Raw genomic sequence first — 19,514 nt, 5'->3', positions numbered from 1 at the left:
TTACAGCGTATAGATACGCTTTATTTCTCTCATTTTAAATCCTTAATTAGAATAATGACTCAATGGAAAGTAGAGTATATTTGCTAATGGAGAAACTGAGTCGTGGTAATCGCACGTACCTCCTAAAAATCCATACCGACAGTGGGGAAGGGTGGATTGGAAATTCGGATTCTGTAAGGAGTACCGGTTCGGACATTTAAAAATGTCCGTAAACACTCCGGTTAAGCTTAGACGTCTCAAGTTCGTGCGCAATCCAACTTGTTTTACATTTTGGCTACTGTTGGATTACGTGACCAGAATACGGGCACGCGGTCAGCAGCAGCTGCCGGCCGCGGCAGCGGCCGCAGCAGCGGAGCCCGGAGATTACGCCTCCGGGCTGCCAACAGCTGTATCTACACTTCCACTGCTGCCGCTGCCAACCTTCTACTTTCTCTTCTACACACCGATTTACAGCTTCTGAATATACCATATTGATATTCAGCGAGCCCTAGCCCATAAGGGCAGTCCTGTTGTATACGACAGATACCCTGTGATTCCAACAGCTACATTTTCAATTATTTCTATGTAATGAAATTTTTTTTAACGTATGGACTATGCCCACAGAGAAACCAAATTACCTTTAATAGGATAAAAGCAGTATTATATGTTTCTAAAATAACATATAGTATGCAGTTTCAATTCTGCAAGAGAAAATGATTGTATATATACCGCTAATAATATTTAGAAAGCAATAAAAAAATAGCTAACGAAATCCTTGATTTCTAGTTTGGAACAGTGCCGCTTAGTGGAATAAGAATGACTTTATAGGACTTATTTAATAGCGGTATATCATGCAGATGCCTACAAACGGAGAAAAGCGGCCTTAGAGACAAAGTTGCGCCGTTATTATACACATAAAGACATTAAAGAACGGAAGTCGATGTATCGCCAGACCCATAGTGCCTATATGTCCCGTTAACAACGCTTGGGAAGTAATGGAATGTTCTCTGCTGAATCCATGAGCACCAGTAGGTAAACATGCATCTTGGTGGGATATAAGTAGCTACATATTTCTTGCGTGGTTTAGTAAGTAGCGGCAAATTACATAGAGATCTGCAAACGGAACAAAGCGGCATTAGGATCAAGAGTCTCACCGAGGCCTAGTACATGTAACGATGTCGGTGGACGGAAGTTACAGCGCCGCCAGATTAAGAATACTAGTTCCCGTTACTTCTATGGCTTTCCAGGATGACAAAACAGGTGACGTAGGACAACGGCACGGGGTTCAAAAAATATCAACGTGCCGACGATGCTAATGTAACTTGGTATTATGATATCTAAGACATTTCAGCGTTACATATCCTACAGCGAAATATGCGTGGGAGTTAATGTAAATTGTTAATTTTATTCGACCCATATAAACCTCTTGTCTTGCTATTGGAGATCAATAATTCACGCAGCGCCAAGAGGCCGGATGTCCAAGTTTTCCGTTCCGTTAAGCACATTATGCACCAACTCCATTAACATTACGGTTTAAACGGGCGCCGAAGTCCGTGTTCCTGAATTCTAAATAGACGTAAACTTACCTCTACATTGAACATAAATACGATGGCTGCCCTAAACTGCCTATCATTCCTGCTCTATCAGCCTTCACTGGTCGCAGCTCAATCTACTCGGCCGCAAATCTTACGCATCCTCTATTTTCTCATTCACAATGGCTCCTACCCACCACCCCATTGACCGATCCACGACTTTCCAGTCTCTCCTGGGGACCAATCCCCCGGTCGGGCCCGTTGTCCTTTTGAACGTTATCTCAATCCCTCCTGGTGCCGACAAGGAAGCATTCCTAGAGACCTGGCGCCGTTCTGCTGAGGTCCTCAAGAAAGCGCCCGGTTACATTTCTACTCAGCTTCATCATGCAATCGGAGACGGCAACTTCATTGTCAACTACGCTGTTTGGGAGAACAATGAATACCTGAAAAATGGCTTGGCCATCCCGGAATTCTTGAAGGTCTGCGAGGACTTCCCTAACGGCACTGAGTTTCGAGCTGCTGTTTTAAAGAAGGCTTTCATTGATGGTGTCTGCGTGGGCGCTTGAAATACTACTCGAACTTTAAATTATGTTACGGCGTGGCTGCTGAAGTGCCGCTGTGCAGGTGGCGGAGGAGGATGAAGGGTGCTGTAGCTGCAGACGGGGAAGGGGCTTGGATATTACGGGACCTGGGACGGCCGTCCACGAGCCTATAACTGTTAGTTACGTGTTAGGCTTAGAGGGATAATCGTGTGCGCATTGCTGAATTCAATACTATAATGGAAATGTTCTTACGAGTGACATGAAGCATCAGGATGAAGGACTCAAGGTGTGGGAAGACATTTTCAAGCAGGAGGCACCAACCGATTTTGGAAGTGCTAGGCGTTACATCCTTGACTGGGTGGTAGCGAAGCTCATGCCCATCTACATGAAGCGAGCGCTAGTGACGACAAACACGGACTCCAAACGACCTAATGCCACCTCTGCCCTGCTGTCTGTCTCTAATTCCGCTTTAGCCGAAAAGATCGACTCCTTGCACAAGTCTTCTGGGGCGGGAGTCGAGTTTCGCGGGTCACTGCGGAGAGTTTAGTGCGGAATCAACAAAGGATATAAAACCATTGACAAGTATGGTCTCTATAGATAAATTTGGATAATGTCGAAGTAGGTGATAGACGATGGGTTGACGTTGTATATTTGATGTGGTGTTGCTTGCGTTAAAGAGTGGATAACGAACAGGATACGGTAGGTATTTGGATTATCCGTGGGCTCTTTAGATCAAGGTGAATCACGAGAGGTTATCATCGCCAACGTTAGTGAATGTACCAGACGGCAAAGTTTATACTGAGCCACTTGAAATAGGAACAGTCCTCCTCTGTTCTCTCTGGAAAAACACCACACCGTATTCCCAGGCCCAAACAGCAACAATCATTCTGGCATCACATATGAGACAGCTTCAAGTGGTGAAGAAAGATACTCTCTCGTGATAGTATAGCAGCACAACCGCCTAAGAGCGACAAGCCAGCCGTCGTTTATGTTGCAAGTCCTAACTCCAGGACCAGCACATAACCACTCGGCAGGCTTGCTTCAAGCCGACAGAAAACGGTTCAGCAGCCTTTTCAACCAGCCATGGATGATTTTCAGGCAGACGTGGACTTGCAAAAGTGGTCCTCGATTGCCGCGTTATCTGCTCCAGCAGACGTCGGTTTTAGGTTTGCCATTCCTATTGGGACCTTATGCCTTGTACCGTGGTGGCGCCACATCGAAAGCGGATTCTTGTGGCTGGGCACAGCGCCACACATTCGCTGCGTCATATGACGAGGCTCAGCATCCTAGCCCAAGCTACCGATGAACGAGAAGGAGGATGTCGACATGACTATGTTGCCATGTCTGAATGGTGTACCGGCTGGGATTTTAGGGAGTATACCGTTGCCGTTGCCGTTAGTATTGTGTTGTATCTGTATCCGAGTCTGTGAATGTTGTATTGAACGTGGTATCGTTGGTTTCGATGAATGATTCCTCCATGTTTGTCGAGGAATCGTCGAATGTAATTGAGACATCGCAGCGAGAGAAAACGGCTTCTCTACTTGGCTCATTCTTATCACCGTCGCCATCGTCGTGATCGGGCTCGGGACTGTGGTTGTTATGTGACGTTGTCGAATCGAGAGGGCTGTGCGAAGCCATTAGAGTGGTCTTCGGGGCGATCTGGGTTGATGAGGGATGGTCAGTAAAATGTATATACCAGGAGCCTTATTATCTGGTGACGTGCAACAGATAAGAAAATGGAATGTACCTGCTCGGGTTGTGTTATTCCGCCGCCTTCTTCGTTGCGTGTTCTTTTCTGGGCGTCTTCAATGGCTTTCTCGACGTCGCTCGGCATGATGTCGGGTGAATCTCGAGCGACTCCCTTGCGGCGATCGAAGCCATCGAAGCGAAGCCTGGAACAGAGGAGAAGCGACTGGCTGGCCGTCTGCCAGTCTGGACATATGACAGCGAGTCGGTGGAGGGTGGTGAACAAACGGCGGCTGTGATTGCGGCTGTTGAGGCGGAATACGCAGTGGCTGTGTGGAATGTTCCACAGGCCGCAAGCCTTGAGCAGTTTTGACCTCGAGGCTGCATCTGTGTTGTCAACCTCGATAGGTGGCTACACTGCTACGAGGCCGGCCACTATGCCGTTGGGAAGTTCGGCGCGCACGTCGACCGGGCGGACGTTGTGGGTGTCTACGATGCTCTGCTCGAGGGAGAAGTACTCGTCGGCAAGGCGGTGGTTTGTGTGGTCCGCCGGCGCAGGTCGATGACTAGAGCGGCCGACAAATGATGCGACGGCCTCTTGCCACGGTGTTTCCATGAGCAAGCGGGATTGACGGTCCGGGGTGTGGTGTTTGTGCGATGGACGTGAAATGGTATGTTGATGGTGAGGGTGGTGGGAAAGGAAGAACCGGTTGCAATGTAACGTCGGGCACCCACTTTCCGGCACCCCCACTTGCTGGCACCCCAACTTAACAGACGTTGCCACACAACCCATCAACTTCGATTATCTACCTATTCTACCCACCACCAACTACAATACAGTCGTCAGCTTCACTAGGGTAATCAGAGTCGCTGGATTCAGCTGCCGTATCTACAACTTCGCCAGATTCTATTTGAGACCGTCGGATATCCTGGATGTTGGCGAACTTCGTGTTGGGGTCTATTTTGACAGCCTTCCGTTTCCTCTACCGTAAACTATCAACCTATGCTTACAGCAGCTTAATTTCCTGCTTGGCAGCAGCCAGTTGGTATGCCTTCTCTTTAAATCCTTTCTAGACCTTTCTAAATAACAGTCGCCGTATACTGTTATATCTATCCAGCTTACTAAACAACCGTAATTAATCCTGTAGATCAACAGTCTTCCTAGGTGTTAACTACGCTACAGTAGATGTAATAGAAACCTAACTATTAATCTAGCCAGCCTAGCCAGCTGTAGACTACCTATTCCAGGCCCTATCTATCTGTCTGGCTGGCGTTAATAGGGTCTAGAGGAGTAGGCGGCTTATCAGCAGCTTAGTAATACATACAGGCTACAGCCTAGTTGCTTTCCAGCTACTCTTAATATTCTACTTAGTTAGAGCATCTAGATAGGCCTTTTAGTAGCAGCCTAGAAAGTTCCTTTTGCCTATAATAGTAGAATTATTCTATAAGGTAAGCCAACCTAGCTCCTTTCTATAGGCCGTTTTAAGTAGACTAAATACTAACTAGTCTAGAGGCTAAAGGACGTATAAGGTATATAGTAGTAGAAAGAGTAGATAGATATTATTAGTAAAGTATATCTATATAAAGTCTATTATCTTATAGCTACTATAGCCGTTAAGAACTAGTAGTCTAGACTTATCTCTATCGTTATATATAGTCTATAGAATAAAGACCTTCTACAGCTACTTAATTACAGTTATATCTATTATCTAGCCGTTATCTATTAATATAAACTCCTAACCAGTATAAGGTTAAAGATCTAAAGGGAACCACTACTATTATACTAACTTACCCTTATATATAATAAGTAGCAGTAAGGAGTAGCTGTTAGTAGAGATACACTTAATAATAGATACCTAAGCTTATAATCCAGGCTGCTTCTTCTAGACTAACTTAGTCTTAGAGGATCTAAATACCAGCCTATTAGATCCCTTACCCTTAAGGATCCTAGTCTCATCTATATTATATCTATTAGCTGGTTTAATAGCTTTAATCTCTAGAATAAAGAGATATCTAAACCAGTCCTAAAGAACCTTAGTAGAAGCTCTATTAATACGTCTAAAGTTAATTACTCTACTTCTCTAGGTTGAGATAGATGGGTTTCTTTTCTAGAATCCATCTATCTAGTTCTTTCTAAGTGGTTAGGTATCCCTATTAGCCTGTAGAATACGCTTAGCGAATTCCTTAACTTGTTGATAGGTTGGAGCAAGCCTAAGTAAAGCCTAAATTCATACCTATTCAGCCAGCTTACTTTCTTAGGTCTATAATAATCGCTAGAGATCAGTAAATACTAGATCTTATAGTTAGGCACCTTTAATCCGGCCTTAAAGTGTTGATTATAGTATCCCCTATTCTAAAGCTGCCTTCTTAATAGATTAACTATTAGTAATAGCATCTAAGGCCTAGCTGACCTCAAACTCGGTGTATTAGCCTATTAGGCCATCAAATAGACGTATAGAAAAGAGGAGGTTAATTAGATAAAAATCAGTAAAGTTGTGTAAGTTGGATGTTGAGGGGTAGTTGTGGTGTTGAGGCATTTTTGGGGTGCCAGCAAGTGGGGGTGCCGGAAAGTGGGTGCCCGACGTTATGCCGTCGAGGTATGTAGTGGGGAGATTTGATCGCTGTGGCGGGGTTGGATTGGTGTTGTTGTGTCGGTGAGCTGTGCTTGTTAAGCTGACGAGGTTGTGCTGCTAAGGTTGTGTCAGTGAAGTCGTGTCGGTGAGGTTTTGTTGGTGAGATCGGTGAAGTCGTATCGGTGAGGTCGTGTCGGTAAAGTTGTGTTTGCCAAAGTTGAGCCAGGGCAGGTTGCGTCCAAAAGAAGTACGGTCCCTCTAGCACAGCCTCCAGCATAACTTCTCCAAAGCCATCTCACCGATGCAACCCTCCTGTAAAGTTAGACACTGCCCCAAAGACGTGCGTCCTTTACGGCATTCTGCCTATGCTAAGCAGCTTAAAGGTCAAATAATGTCATTAAGATTGCACAAAGCCAAACAGACAACAAGTTTGAGCCACCACAGAACGTTGGCGAAGGCTGCCTCGCTAAAACTCAAAGGATCCTTTGTACTTGAAGGGATGATTGTCCGACCCGTCAAAATTCACCCTGAATCGAAGTCCCACACCCTCGTCCACGTCAAATCCAACGCAAGGATATATTTTTCCAAACTTGAACCTCTCATCCGCTGACTTGAAAGCATTACCTACCATGTAGTTAGCACAGAGGATAGCTATACTCATTTCTTTCTGAGCGACTCACCCATGTTCAACCTCTTGCCATTGCGCGTACAGAATCCCTGTCCTGTATTCATGCTTAAGCAAACACCCACAATATCACCGGACTTATATGTTCCAGAATCCCCAAAGTCTGAGCTTGGAATACTCCCGGAGCCCGACTCGATGAAGAATTTCCCATCATCACCATGGTATCCCCATGATCCCTTGAACCAACCTGGCATTTGGTTGTAACTGTTACCCAAGCCGCAGAAACCGAGCCCTAGGATTCTACATTGAATTGTGAGATCTTGGACCTGATACAAGCACGCAGAATGAACGAAAACTTACCGCCAATTTGAATCTTGGAGAACCTCAACTTCGAAGTAAAAATACTTTTTAGACGGAGGAATGCTGTGCTCGCTACGCATGCAAGCTCTGCTGGGATCCATAGAATCCTGGATAACCTCAATTGCTGCCAATAGTTAACCTATTAGACCTTTGGATTTACGAATAAAGAAACGATGACAACGTACTGTATACTTTTGAGCAAAGGTCATGCCCCTCCGTCGTGCAGGAGACAACTTGAACATTCTTCTCATAAGAACTCCAAATCAGGGCTGTCGGCTCCTTATACCCCACTTTCCTGGTGGCTTCCAAGAGTTGCAGATCGCCGAGGAGTTTCGCCAAAGTTCCTTTATGGTCGAAGCGTTTGACGTAATCTGCCACAGACCAATTGTCTTCATCTACATCCCCTTGACTGACATTTTGTCTTTTCAGTGCTTGTATGAACTCCACGTCGCCAATTAAGATAGCTACATGGTAAGGGATCTGCAATTTCTCCCAGCCGCCTTGTTTCATATTCGACACGAATTTATCGATTGACTCTTGGACTTCTGAAGTGGGTGTGATACTGTAAAGCCATAAAAAGTATTCATGAATCAAAGACGTGTTGGTGAGCGCCTCAAGTACATCCCCAACGAGGGAGTGGAATATGCTGGACAAAGAAGAGGTGAACTCTTTAACATAGTAGAGCCGTTTTCCAGGGGGCATTCGGTTGTCCTCGAGTAGCATTCGGGCAGAGTCTATGCGGTTATACTCCACAGCTCGTGCCAGGGGTGTCTCGCCAGTATCGCTTACCGAATCAAGTTTTGTAGCTGGTTGCCGAAGCAAGAGATTCAAGCTTTTTGAATCTTTTGCTTTGGCTGCAAAGTGTAATGGAGTTAGCTTGTTCCACTTCGTAGCAGCCTTATTCACATCAACACGTTCAATGCCTTTGTATTGTAGCAAGTTTTCGACAACGTCGCTATAGCCATTCTCACAAGCCCATGAGATAGGCGGCTGCCCGAATTGCGAGTCCCCGATGTTTATGATGCCAGGCCATCGCTTCAGGATCTCTGGGACTATTTCATGAAAACCACGTTTGCAAGCTGTAACAAGCAGTGAGTCTTTGCCGTCATCGAAAGGTTCCAGTTGCACTTGGCCAGATCCCTCGAGCCCCAAAAGATATAGTGCGACATCTTTGTCTTTTCGGTCAATGGCTGTGTGCAGAGCAGTCCTGCCAATCGAATCTGTTGCTAACAAGTTGCACTTCTTCGTCACTAAGAAGTCTGCCATTTCTCGGTTACGAGCGAAATGAATTGCGGCACGCTTCTCATCGTCAACCTCGTCCACAGGACTAGGATTGGAGTCAGGTAGTAATGCTCGGGCAACCTCAATTAGACTTTTGTGGGCCGCGAACATGAGGGCTGTAGTGCTGTGAGAGTCCTTCGCTAATGGATTGGCGTGGAATTCGTCGAGAAGTGTCTTAGCCACACTGGCACGGCCACAGAGAATCGCGTGGTGTAATGGTGTTCGCCCATCCTTGTCTTGCGCCTCGACGTCGAACTTATCCCGCAATAGTTTATGAATGCTTTCATCGTCTGCGACCTCGACTGCGATGTGAAGGAAGGACTTTCCGTTGCTGTATCGACAGCCAGGCTCCATCGCAAATTTGAGAAACAAATCGCAACTTGCCTTGCTTAGTAGCTTGGCTTCTCTTCCGGAATCATTGCTAGGAACACCGTTGGACTCTAACTCGTTGCTTTGCTGCCCTTGCACGGCGCTTTCACCGTCACTATCTTTCTGCCTTTCCACGAAATAGTCGACAGGACACTTCCCGGCATCGTCGAGATCGTCAGACCTCGATCCTATTTCCAGGAGTTTGGCAGCAATCTTTTGATGTCCGAATCTGGAAGCGATGTGGAGCGCTTGGCGACCCCAAAAGTCCTTTTCCGCGAGCGGTGGCTTTACTCCGTATCTTGTCATCAACTCAAGACAAGCCAGGCTGCCATTTCTCGAGATCAAGTGAAGAGGCGTCATTTTATCGACACCGCCTGCGTGAATGACGCTCTTGAGACTTTCACTGCCAAGGAAAAGTAAAATCTGCTCAAGGCTGCTGTAGCTGCCTGCGAAGGCAGCGATGTGGATCGGACTCCGGCCGAAATTGTCAAGCAGCTTGGGCAACCGCTCCACCGCTTCCGGGGACATCGTGAAAATCATTTGACGAGTAAGATGCCCGTCAACAGAAAGACAACTGTAATGGTATGGGGTCCATCCGAAGATATCGCGCACAGTTGCACCCTTTGCTAGATTCATATTGGATCGAGTAAGCAAAAACAAATTCTCTGGGCATAATTATAGGCAGAGGTCCATATAACTAACCATCTTTATGGATTTGGCGGGCGGTGTAATATGCAGTCTGTTTAACTGTGAGCCAAGGTAGCTCATTCTGTTGGCCTTTTGTGCTACTCACGCTGTCAAAGTCAAGGCCACCGGTTGAAAACATCACAAGGTGGTGCCGCGTGAACTCTAGAATGTTCGTTGCAAAAGATTCATCTAGGTCGCGAGTTGGTCCTGGTGGATGTTGAAGAATGTTGTAAAATAATGTGTGGCGGTACTGACGGCGATAAACTGGCGCAAGCTTTTCCATGATAATCGCGAACTTATCTGAGACGAGTTTCTTTACAATGGCGCTGAGCTCATGCTCGAGATCCGACGGGGGCTTCACTTGTTCATCATACGGCTCATAAGCGAAGGACAGGAAGTCCATTGACGCCACAACAATGGTGACACTCAATTTGTCTTCCTCGCTCACCTCTTTTGTCTTGATCGTTTCAAGCAGCTTCTTGTAACAGATTGCTGTTTCCAACAATCCCCGACCAGAGCCAGAGCCAAAACGGGGCATCAGTTTAAGTATTGCCTGATTAGGCAAAAGACTGTTGGAACTGAGTGCTGGGATCATACAGAGGAGTATGTCGGTGGTGCTTCCTAGGCCGTAGGATTCCATTTTGCGCACCACTTTTGTGAGTTGACGGTGGCGAAGCCTGGGTCGAAACCAAGTCTGGTCGAAGTCGTACGACTCGAACGTCGTGGGGCCTTCTATCTCTACCTCTTGTTGAATTTCATCAGTACCTGGACTGAGGCAGTTTCTCGGCAGGAACTCTACGACAGTCCACATGAAACTGGTGAAAAGGTGTTGTGCTAGAATAGTATCTAGGCAGGCCTTTGAAGTAATACCAAGCTCCCGGGCGTTAGCTGCATATGGTGGGGTCAGCCCAGTTTGACATTTAAGAACGGGCCTAAGACATGGATTACCTACCATTGTGTGGCTTATTGCCGTTGAATCCAATCACAAGTTCAACAGCATCGCTTCTTGCTCTGCTCCAACGTCGTCCGTTTTCGTCGGGGCTGCTGCCATGGCTATTGCTGCTGTCGCCGCTCATCATCGTAGAGTCACTCTGCGTAGAGTCACTCTGCTCGGCGACAAGGCTGTCGACCCACCAAGAGATATCCCGCTTCAGTACCTCATCTTCTAAATTGTCTCCAATAATACGTCCAAAGCTGTATCTCAAGTCATCTCCAGCCTTGGTGCGCCTCCAGTCAGGCAGTGAGTCACCGGAATGCTGGGCCAGGTCTGTGACTGTCGAGCTTTTTGCCAAGCCTTGTTGAGAATCTTTGCGCTCTTGCGCATCCTTTGCATCTTTGGATTTTTTTGCCTCGATACTGGCCATCCACAGAGACAGTGCAGCATCAACCTTTCCAATATCCACTTCCCACTTACCATCTGATTTCCTTCGTACAACTGGAATCTTGATCCTGTCTAGGTCCGCAGACACGCCAGAAGCGGTTAGTCTTGTAGATTCAATCAACCAGTTTAAAGACGAGAGCAAATCTTTGCCTTTATACTCCAGCTTTTGGCTTGGAGTGGGCGGGAAAAATGTGTCCATGAAAAGCTCGATTGACTGAGCTAGGGATACAGCACTGTCTGAGGACTTAGACTTGAAGTTGCATAAATCGCCGAGCCTCTCCCGCACACGTAGGAGCTGTTGGCTCGATGATGCTTGAAAGGCTGAACTGGTCCTAATCTCTTTGGGAGTGGGATCGGAGCGATAATGTTCTGAGTCGGATGTGGAGTGCTGTTTGTTAAGCTCTGGGGCTCCGCATCCTGGGTCCTCTTGGTTGATAGGACTAGATTGAGCAAAAAAGCGATCGTGGCGCTTGTTGTCCAAAGTCCTAACCTTCCATCGGCAAAAGTCAATTGGTGACGTGTCTCCTCCATAGTTCTCCTCTCCCCTTCTAAGCCGATGGAAGTTTCGGACATCCGGATGGAAAACAATTTGCGCCGCCAAGAAATCGAGCTCGTACCCATCAAGTGCAGGACAATGTGCCGGGACCCTTCCTAGGCGTCTCCGGATACCAGCCCGAATGAGCGCCATGATGAAGATAGCGCCAAGTTGGGCAATGGAACACGGGAATGCCAGGCCACGGAGGCCCATGAACTGAGCCGTAAACCCGAGGCCCGCCGAAAGAGCAGCACCAACAGTGAGCCACTCCCAAAACACCTGAAAATTTGTTAGACATGGCGCATTTTCAATCGCAGGCATCGGGAGACGAGGAGAGAAATGCCTTATTGTTCTTGTCTTCACTTGACTGTGACCCTCCTGAAGTTGATTTGTCGCCTGACCGATGCTTCCTAATGTCATCATCCCGCCTTGAGGTAATGACCCGACGTTTCGGACCGGCTAGAATGGCGTAGCTCCTGAAGGATTGGTCATTCACCGTCTGGGATTGTTGAATCCATACTAGTCTAGGAGCATCCTTCCCCAGCTTCGCCTTTTTCTTGTCCGCCTTGCCTTTAGTACTGTTCACTGCATTCCATGAGTGTTCAATGGTACTGTGTTCGACGATGGATGAGCAAAGCCCCGTGCCAATCGAAAGCAAAACAGACCCAGCAGCATAGCAAGGAAAACCATAGACTTTGGATTCCAGGAGGCTAGAAGACGCAGGGTTTATGTAATAGGCCGTAGCGGCCGCGACGACAATTAGGCTGGTTTGGAGAAGAACAGCGGCGAAGCCTGCCAGAACAATCTCATGCCGCTTTTTCAGGTTATGATCATCGAAATGGTCGGAGGAAAGGTTGAGTTGCAGATTTGGAGGACCGCGAAGCGCTGGTTCTGCTTCGGGAGGGAGAGGAGAGTGGCTGGATTTTGTGGAGGCAACCTCTGCAGAGTCGCATGGCTTTGCTATCTCTTCGTCTTCTGGCGTTGTCGGAGGCGCGGACCTGAATATATTCATTAGTGTGCTAAGGGGATGCTGCCACAGATCGCTGGAAATTGCCAACGCGGACTTCAAGCGTTTTTGAACAATTTTTGCACTGTGGCTAGAGTAGGCTTCATGACCGTAACTGTCAGCGAAGTAGGATTCATAATGCATGGCATGAACATACGTTCGCAGTTCATCAGTTTGGACTCTCCTGGCTCTCTTAAGGTAGCAGTCCGAAGGGAATGGATGCCACATGATTCGTCCTTGGGCTCTTCGTCGTTGGAGTCCTTTCCCATCTGTTCTTCGTCCATTTGTTCAGCATGCTTGGTCTTTTTGCCCCTTTCCTTGGATTCTTTGCCCTCATACCCCAGTTCTACGCTTGCCAAAGCATCATCGAAAGGCTTGTATTTTTTCTCGAGGTCGTCGTATTCATTCGGGAAAATGATGAACTGCCCGATTTTCGGTTTGCCCAAGGACCGGACAATTGAGCTGCCGTTGAATAGTTCGCAGACTTCGCCAGACGTGGAAGACATGAGCTCAATTTCGGCAAGCGCTCGATTCTCCCTCGCACGTCCAATGAAGGCCTTCGCGACTTGGTTTCCCTGGACCCGGATGGCGCCCGTAATGGCGGTTATAATGCCCAGGGGCACCATTGCAAAAATGAGGTGATCAACCCATGTCAGACTCTCACTCGTGAACTGTTTTGCAAACTGGTCGCCAAAGAGAGCGAGAATGCTGGTAAGTACGTTGGTCAGCCAAGTGCGCCGCTGACATATTGATACCCAGACCTACGGCGCAATGTCGGAGAGGAGATTAAAGGCAAATTCGGCATCGTCTGCTGCAGCGACTGTAGTCGCCAGGGCTGCGAACAAGAGCAGACTAGCGCCTGCGGTTGTCGTAAAAGAGCGGAACATCAGGACTCAAATGACAGCACAAGGGATTGAAGATGATGCATAGGAAGCCAACCAGGTGAGAAATGGTCGGGGGCGTCTCAAGTTTTTGTCATGGAGGCAAGGCTCGGAGCACCTGACCTCACTCGGGCTCCTGTTTGGGATAGTTATCTATCGGTAAGGGTGAAAGCGAGCCTGCTTTTCAGCTGGCTGGGGTTCATCCCACCAGGACAACAAGAGTGGAGATAAGAGGCTGACGAAGTGCAGATTGATGCAGGGCCAAGAGCCAAGGACAAATCTGATTTGACCGCTAGGCGCACATCACAATCCATTATGAGTTGTGATTAGCCTAAATCTCCAACGCCCAGAAAGGAATATTGCACTACCAAACGGCAGAGACTGACTGTAGCAACAAACTCAAGGACCTTCCAGTGCATGCAAAAACGTCTGCACTGCTGTCAACATTGCTTGCAATGAGCACTCGGGCTTTGCTCGGCGCCTTTGGCCGATTTTCAGACGTGTCCTATAACAACGAGCTTTACCAAGCAAGTGTTCTTCTTCGTGAACTTATCGTCAAAATCTATAATTTCATTTCAGAGGGTAATTACCTTATGTTTATGGAGAGTCTTACCGTCACTAGACCTGTGCTGGCCCGGTCGGAATTGATAATGGAGCACACGTTGACCGAGAAGCACGCGTTCAGTGGTATACCGGGTAGGTCTACTGAAAAGCCAAAGCGCGTGTTACTGGAATCTACAGTATCTGGTGGCCTCGGGGACAGGGTGCTGTTGCTTTTTCCTCCTTTTCTTTGGCGATGGGAAGGACGGGTGAGGGTGGTCTTAAGGTATACGGCCCCGGAGCACGGCTCCCGGAGTCCACGGCTCCACATACCGAGACCTCGCTAGGCCAGCGCCGGGCTTTAAAGTTGCGCAACTCTAAACCGACGACGCGGCTTAGGATGAATGAGTACCTGGACTCGTCGCATGGTCGCCATTGTATTTCTGGCTTGATACCGCACCCGATACGGACAGCCTTGTGCAGCCAGCTGTGATACCCTACTCATCCTCGCCGACCAATTCGCTCCACAGCAATAGTGCCAGGCGAAGTACAAAAAGACCTTAGCCCCGATCCATGGTTAATAGGGCAAGCCGCGAATTTCACACTATTCGGCTGAGTATAAGAGTAATCTCGAGCCTGTGAGACTTTCTCTAATTGGACTTAATATAACAAAGAAGGCGCTTCTCGGTACAGCCCGTTTGCCTTCCATACAACAAGAATTATCACTTGCCACCTAGGACGAGAAGAAAGCTCTGAATAATAACTACTTGTTAGACGTCATTGTGCCTTGCAGATTAATTCCAGGTTACCACCTCAGCTACTATCTGCCTGGAGGGATTTATGTGTAAATCCACCTCATAGGAGAGGGGTAAAAAGACTGCCTATTCGATTTTTTTTCGTCAAAATGATCACTTCATCGACGGTAAAATGGGCCTGGAAAAGTGTCAATCTTGGGCACTCCTACTCGCACATCCCGCCCTGGGAGCCAGGAGGACTGCTGATAAGGCTATCAATGAGAGTTGAGTTACGGTTATGATCTCGGGAGATCTCGGGGGTGATCGTTGGGCAGTATAGGGAAAAGGTCCCTTGGTGCATGATTACGTGGACTAGGGACGGCATATTTTCCAGGATCATCATGGCGCTCGCCGCGTAGGTAATGTTGAATCTTTAAAGTTTGCTAGTCGGTCAGGGTTTGATGAGCCTGTTCCTCGGGCACTTGGAGTGGGCTACATGGTCGTCTTCCATCACTATCTAGACATATTTGAGAACTGCACACACTTCCGACATGTTCATTTCGAAGTGTTCAAATTGCTTTGTACCCCATCATAGATACGGTATTGCATTTTATCCCTTCGTCGTCGACACATTTCATCCACATTACATCCTCCCATTGACTATGCAAAATTTATTTATAATGTCCGAGCAGTAAAGCGACTGACCATGCTACGCTCTCTGACCATTTATCTCCACTCTCTTCAGGAGTTGTACAATGCTATGATGCCCCTGCTTTTCGGCCATGGATAACGGGGTCTCTCCAAGTGTGGATATTACATCAACATACGCGCCACTATCTATCAGAAGTTTCACCGTTGCGGTATGGCCACCATCAATGGCATGGAGCAGGGGTGTCCGTCCCGCATTGTCTACCGACTCAATATCGCTACCCCTGTCAACCAGCAGCTTCACAGTTTCATTGTGACCTTTCTCAGCCGCGTGAGAGAGTGCCGACATACCATAGATGGCCTTAGTATTAATTGCAGCGCCATTATCCAGAAGTAATTGTACCACTTTTGACTCATTCCCCGCAGCTGCAAGGGACAACGGCGTCCACCCGCCATGGTTCGCTGCCTCGATATCGCCACCCCTGTCAACCAGCACCTTCGTAGCTTCAACATGGCCTTGAGAAGCGGCATGACAGAGGGGCGACATCCCACTGGTGTCCTTGATATTAATAGCAACGTCATGATCCCGAAGGAACTGTATCGTCTTTGTCTGGTTATGCATAGCTGCAAAGAACAGAGGTGTCCATCCAATTTGACCTGCTGCCTCAATGCTGCAACCCTTGAGACGCAGCAGCTGCAAAATGTCAATGTGACCTTCTTTGGCGGCGTAGGCGAGTGGAGGCGCATCGCCTTTCCGGCTCGGTAGTGTGGGATCGGCTCCATGGTCAAGAAGAAGTTTCACCATTGATATGTCCCCTCGCTCGGCCGCGCATTTTAGCGCAGTGAATGGACCTCGATATTCTGCACAACCGAAATTGACATCCGCACCTTTCTGGAGTAGCAGGCGCATTATAGATACATTGCCACGGAACGTCGCCTCAGTCAGCGGCGTATAGGATTCGCCCGAGGTATCGGGGTTCGTTCCAGCATTTAAAAGGATCTTGACGATGTCCTCGTGGCCATTTATGACTGCCATAGATAGAGGCGTTGTTCTTGTATTGCCTGGTCATGGATTCGCCGAAAAGAGCGAGAAGTGGACCAAGATCCGTGACTAAATCGTTGGAGAAATCGGAAAGACTATCGCCGGCGGCGATTGTGCCAATGGTCGCAACGGTGCAGAGGAAGAAGAATCGTTTCAACATGGCTGCGTCACAAGGGTAGGAAAAGTACTGCGGTCCGTCGCAGGCTTCTCATCGTCTATGCTGCAGCTGGAGAGTGCTGTTGTGGGAAACTGGATAACCTCAGGGAAAGTTGTTAGGCAAGGACTGGGTTTAGGTTGGGGAACCCGAGGAGAACATCATCCGCCCCAGACGAGAACCACCTCCGGGCTTAGCGACTTGGAGACACGCATTCCCAACGTGGAATGGTCTCTATGTAGTCGTTTCTTATTCGTTTCGGAGCCTGTCACACGTTGTCAAATTATTACAGGTGCGAGCGGTGAGCAAGACGTTGCGTCAGTAGCAGCCTTACCTTTAATTGGTTCTCGCTGCATATGCACGCTCTTTACTGCATATATTGGTTGATCTTTGGACCAGTTGACTTGCAGAGAACAACGCAGTCCTGGTCCCCATCCGAACATCGCGAAAACCCGCCAGTCAAAGGAGGAAATTATTAGACATGACCTTGAGTCTGTAAATTCCCACTAATCAAGCAATGGCTCCTATGCATACCAGGTCTGCAGGCTACCGCCCCTTGCGAACAATAAGGGCGACTTATGGGGCCGGGCCGCGCGGGTGTTCCCGTCCGTCGCTGTGCTGTTACCCCGCAATTCAACGTCCGGGAACGGGGGAGTTTCCCAGTGCCGCCGGCCCCACACTTCCGCCTTCAATGATGGGGCCACGGCCGGGCGGGTCCGGAGCGGTGTCTTGTCTGTCCGTGTTATCGTCACGTTGTCTGAACCTTCTCGAGTTTGTTTGGAGAAGCCGGGTGAAATCTGCCCTGCTAGGCATCGCCTCCCGCACATAATTGCTTGGAATTCCAGCTTTGGAATCCCCGTCCCACTACACTAATTGCCCCCCTGCGCATGGTCAGAACCCTCGGTACGGTGCCAATGCAACGATGCCGACCGACGGCGCTTAATCCCGTGGTGCTCCGAGAGCCTGCCCTGCCGCGCTGTGGGCGTGCGGCGGTGGTGAATTTGCGGGCTCTGTCCTTTTCCCCAAGACTGCTTGAGGTCTAGCTTCATCACATTATCGACCTACCAAAAATGTGGACACAACAGAAATGTGTGCCAATGCAATGGATTGTGCGGTTACCGGCCGGAACCGGGCGAGGGCCGTGTCGACCTCGTTCTGCAGACTGGGCAACAGAATACCGTGGTCATTTTTTCAAAGATGGAGCAAGAAGATGCGGTACTGAATAAACCTGGATTAATCACACCGGTTATCTCTTCGGGGTATTCACGACGAAGAAAATGAGGTTGGCGCTGAGAGCCGCTGTGGCTGCGGGTCTTTGACATGTGCCACAGCCCCAGCCCGAGCGGCTGTGCCCACGACCACTTCGGCTCTATACAAGGTGTCGATAATACCAGACTCAACTATAACTGTCCTTGTCGAACATTTCAAACAGAAAGACAGCAATGTACGGGATTCAGCCGCTGAACCTCTAGGCAATCACTTTACACTATTTGGCAAGGTCCTAGAAGCGTTAGGCCTAGTTGTCCAGTCGGAAATCGAAGCGGGTATCTAGTCTTCTGTATTAAAAACAGAAGATAGTGTTGCTTTTCATTCCAAAATATAGAACTTCTTTATAGGCGTTTTATGCAGCGAAGCTTCTATAGACAGTTCAGTTTCTACAGGGTCGATACCCAGTATATTATCAACCAATCCTCCAGGCTTCCAAGAGTCCATTTCGAAAACGGACATCTAGTGTAAATTGCAGTTCTACAGAATGATTCATCATTAATTCGGGATTGCCCATCCAGCTTTTAAGACCAATTAGTGCTGAGTCGCTGATCTCAGTATTATTAGCCATACGAACAACTGTTTCCTCCAAGGCCCCTTCCGCTAGGGTCACCACAGACACCCTGTCTCCATCACATCACGTCAAAACTAGGAGGGCTAAATAATGAGGCAAGCAATATCATGAGATATTTTGCTGGGACAAATTCACGTCGAGGGGATGACAATGGAGTCCATGCGCAGTGAGACCACCTCGCACCGGAACTAGTATGAGGAGTGCAGCATTCATTCAATACATACAATTTCTGTATGTTGCCGGCGAGATCCATAATATTCATAGTTGCTGGTACGCCATGCTAGGAAATTACATCTCCCCTTGATACTCCTCTTTTATACTCAAATTCTTCAGCTTAAGTTCATCCAAGTCGTCTGTAGCTGCAGAATCCGTCTTTTTCAACACATCTGCTACGCTGAGCTTCATGTCTAGTGGCCTTAGGCCTCGGTCCAGGGCTTCCATTATCTTTGCCAGATATACGTGGGCAAAAGACTGTTTCCAATTCTCAATGAAAGCCTCGGCTTGAGCCCTTGTCCTGAACATTTGATGGCAAGCGCCAGAATCCTCGTCGACCTTTTCTTCCGCACCACCCTCGCCGCTAATTGTAATCTCAGCAGCTTGGCTCAGGCACTCATTTACTGGCGGGGCACTTACTACCAGCACGGTTTCACACCAGGCGATTTCCCGTTGGCAACGGCATAGAATGCATTGCTGTTCCAGACCGGGGCGGTATCGCCGGCGCCATCTTTAATTATCTCTTTCGGCTGCGTTACACCGTTTATACTCATATATTCCCGCGCTTTTTCTATCGTGTGGAAGCCCTTGTGGCGGGAATTACATCCTGTCACCCGTGGATGTGCGTCTCCCCTAAGTTAAATCAGTTTGTATCCTACCGTCATGTATACCTAATAGTTCGTAGTACCAGGATGAAAAGATGGTCGGTTCGTCAACCCGTCCACGGACGACAGCATAGTAGTTCGAGCTCTTCATTTTGCGTTTCACCATTGCGAAGAATTACTGAATGCAAAGGCGAACGGCGGCGGTATATAGTCCGCAGTTGTTCGAGGGTTTCGGCGATGTTATTGATCTTCGAAGATGGGTTCAGGGAAGGATGGGGAACATGCTATCTTATATCAAGGC

At 48.2% G+C, this 19,514-nt stretch overlaps 3 protein-coding genes across 3 annotated transcripts; 1 reads left to right on the top strand and 2 right to left on the bottom strand.

Annotated features, from left to right (window-relative positions):
• Nucleotides 1–1,693: 1,693 nt before the first annotated feature.
• EsH8_XI_000110 (antibiotic biosynthesis monooxygenase family protein) lies at nucleotides 1,694–2,077 on the top strand (the record flags this gene model as incomplete). The annotated part of the gene is made up of 1 exon (XM_083274018.1): nucleotides 1,694–2,077. The coding sequence occupies one exon, from the start codon at nucleotides 1,694–1,696 to the stop codon at nucleotides 2,075–2,077; it is 384 nt and encodes a 127-aa protein (XP_083120354.1).
• Nucleotides 2,078–4,151: 2,074 nt separating this feature from the next.
• Nucleotides 4,152–4,355, bottom strand: EsH8_XI_000109 (uncharacterized protein; the record flags this gene model as incomplete). The annotated part of the gene is made up of 1 exon (XM_083274017.1): nucleotides 4,152–4,355. One exon carries the CDS (start codon nucleotides 4,353–4,355, stop codon nucleotides 4,152–4,154), a length of 204 nt encoding a protein of 67 aa, XP_083120353.1.
• A 2,423-nt stretch (nucleotides 4,356–6,778) lies between these two features.
• On the bottom strand, nucleotides 6,779–13,443 carry EsH8_XI_000108 (uncharacterized protein; the record flags this gene model as incomplete). The annotated part of the gene is made up of 10 exons (XM_083274016.1): nucleotides 6,779–6,936; nucleotides 6,993–7,237; nucleotides 7,298–7,421; nucleotides 7,483–9,573; nucleotides 9,650–9,686; nucleotides 9,741–10,522; nucleotides 10,587–11,829; nucleotides 11,894–12,657; nucleotides 12,714–13,264; nucleotides 13,322–13,443. 10 exons carry the CDS (start codon nucleotides 13,441–13,443, stop codon nucleotides 6,779–6,781), a joined length of 6,117 nt encoding a protein of 2,038 aa, XP_083120352.1.
• Nucleotides 13,444–19,514: the final 6,071 nt, after the last annotated feature.

Source organism: Colletotrichum jinshuiense, chromosome 11, assembly GCF_051148585.1.
Source record: "Colletotrichum jinshuiense chromosome 11, complete sequence".
Taxonomy (NCBI): Eukaryota; Fungi; Ascomycota; class Sordariomycetes; order Glomerellales; family Glomerellaceae; genus Colletotrichum; species Colletotrichum jinshuiense.
Note: the sequence above shows the minus strand (reverse complement) of the source record. Positions and strands in the feature narration are given on the sequence as shown.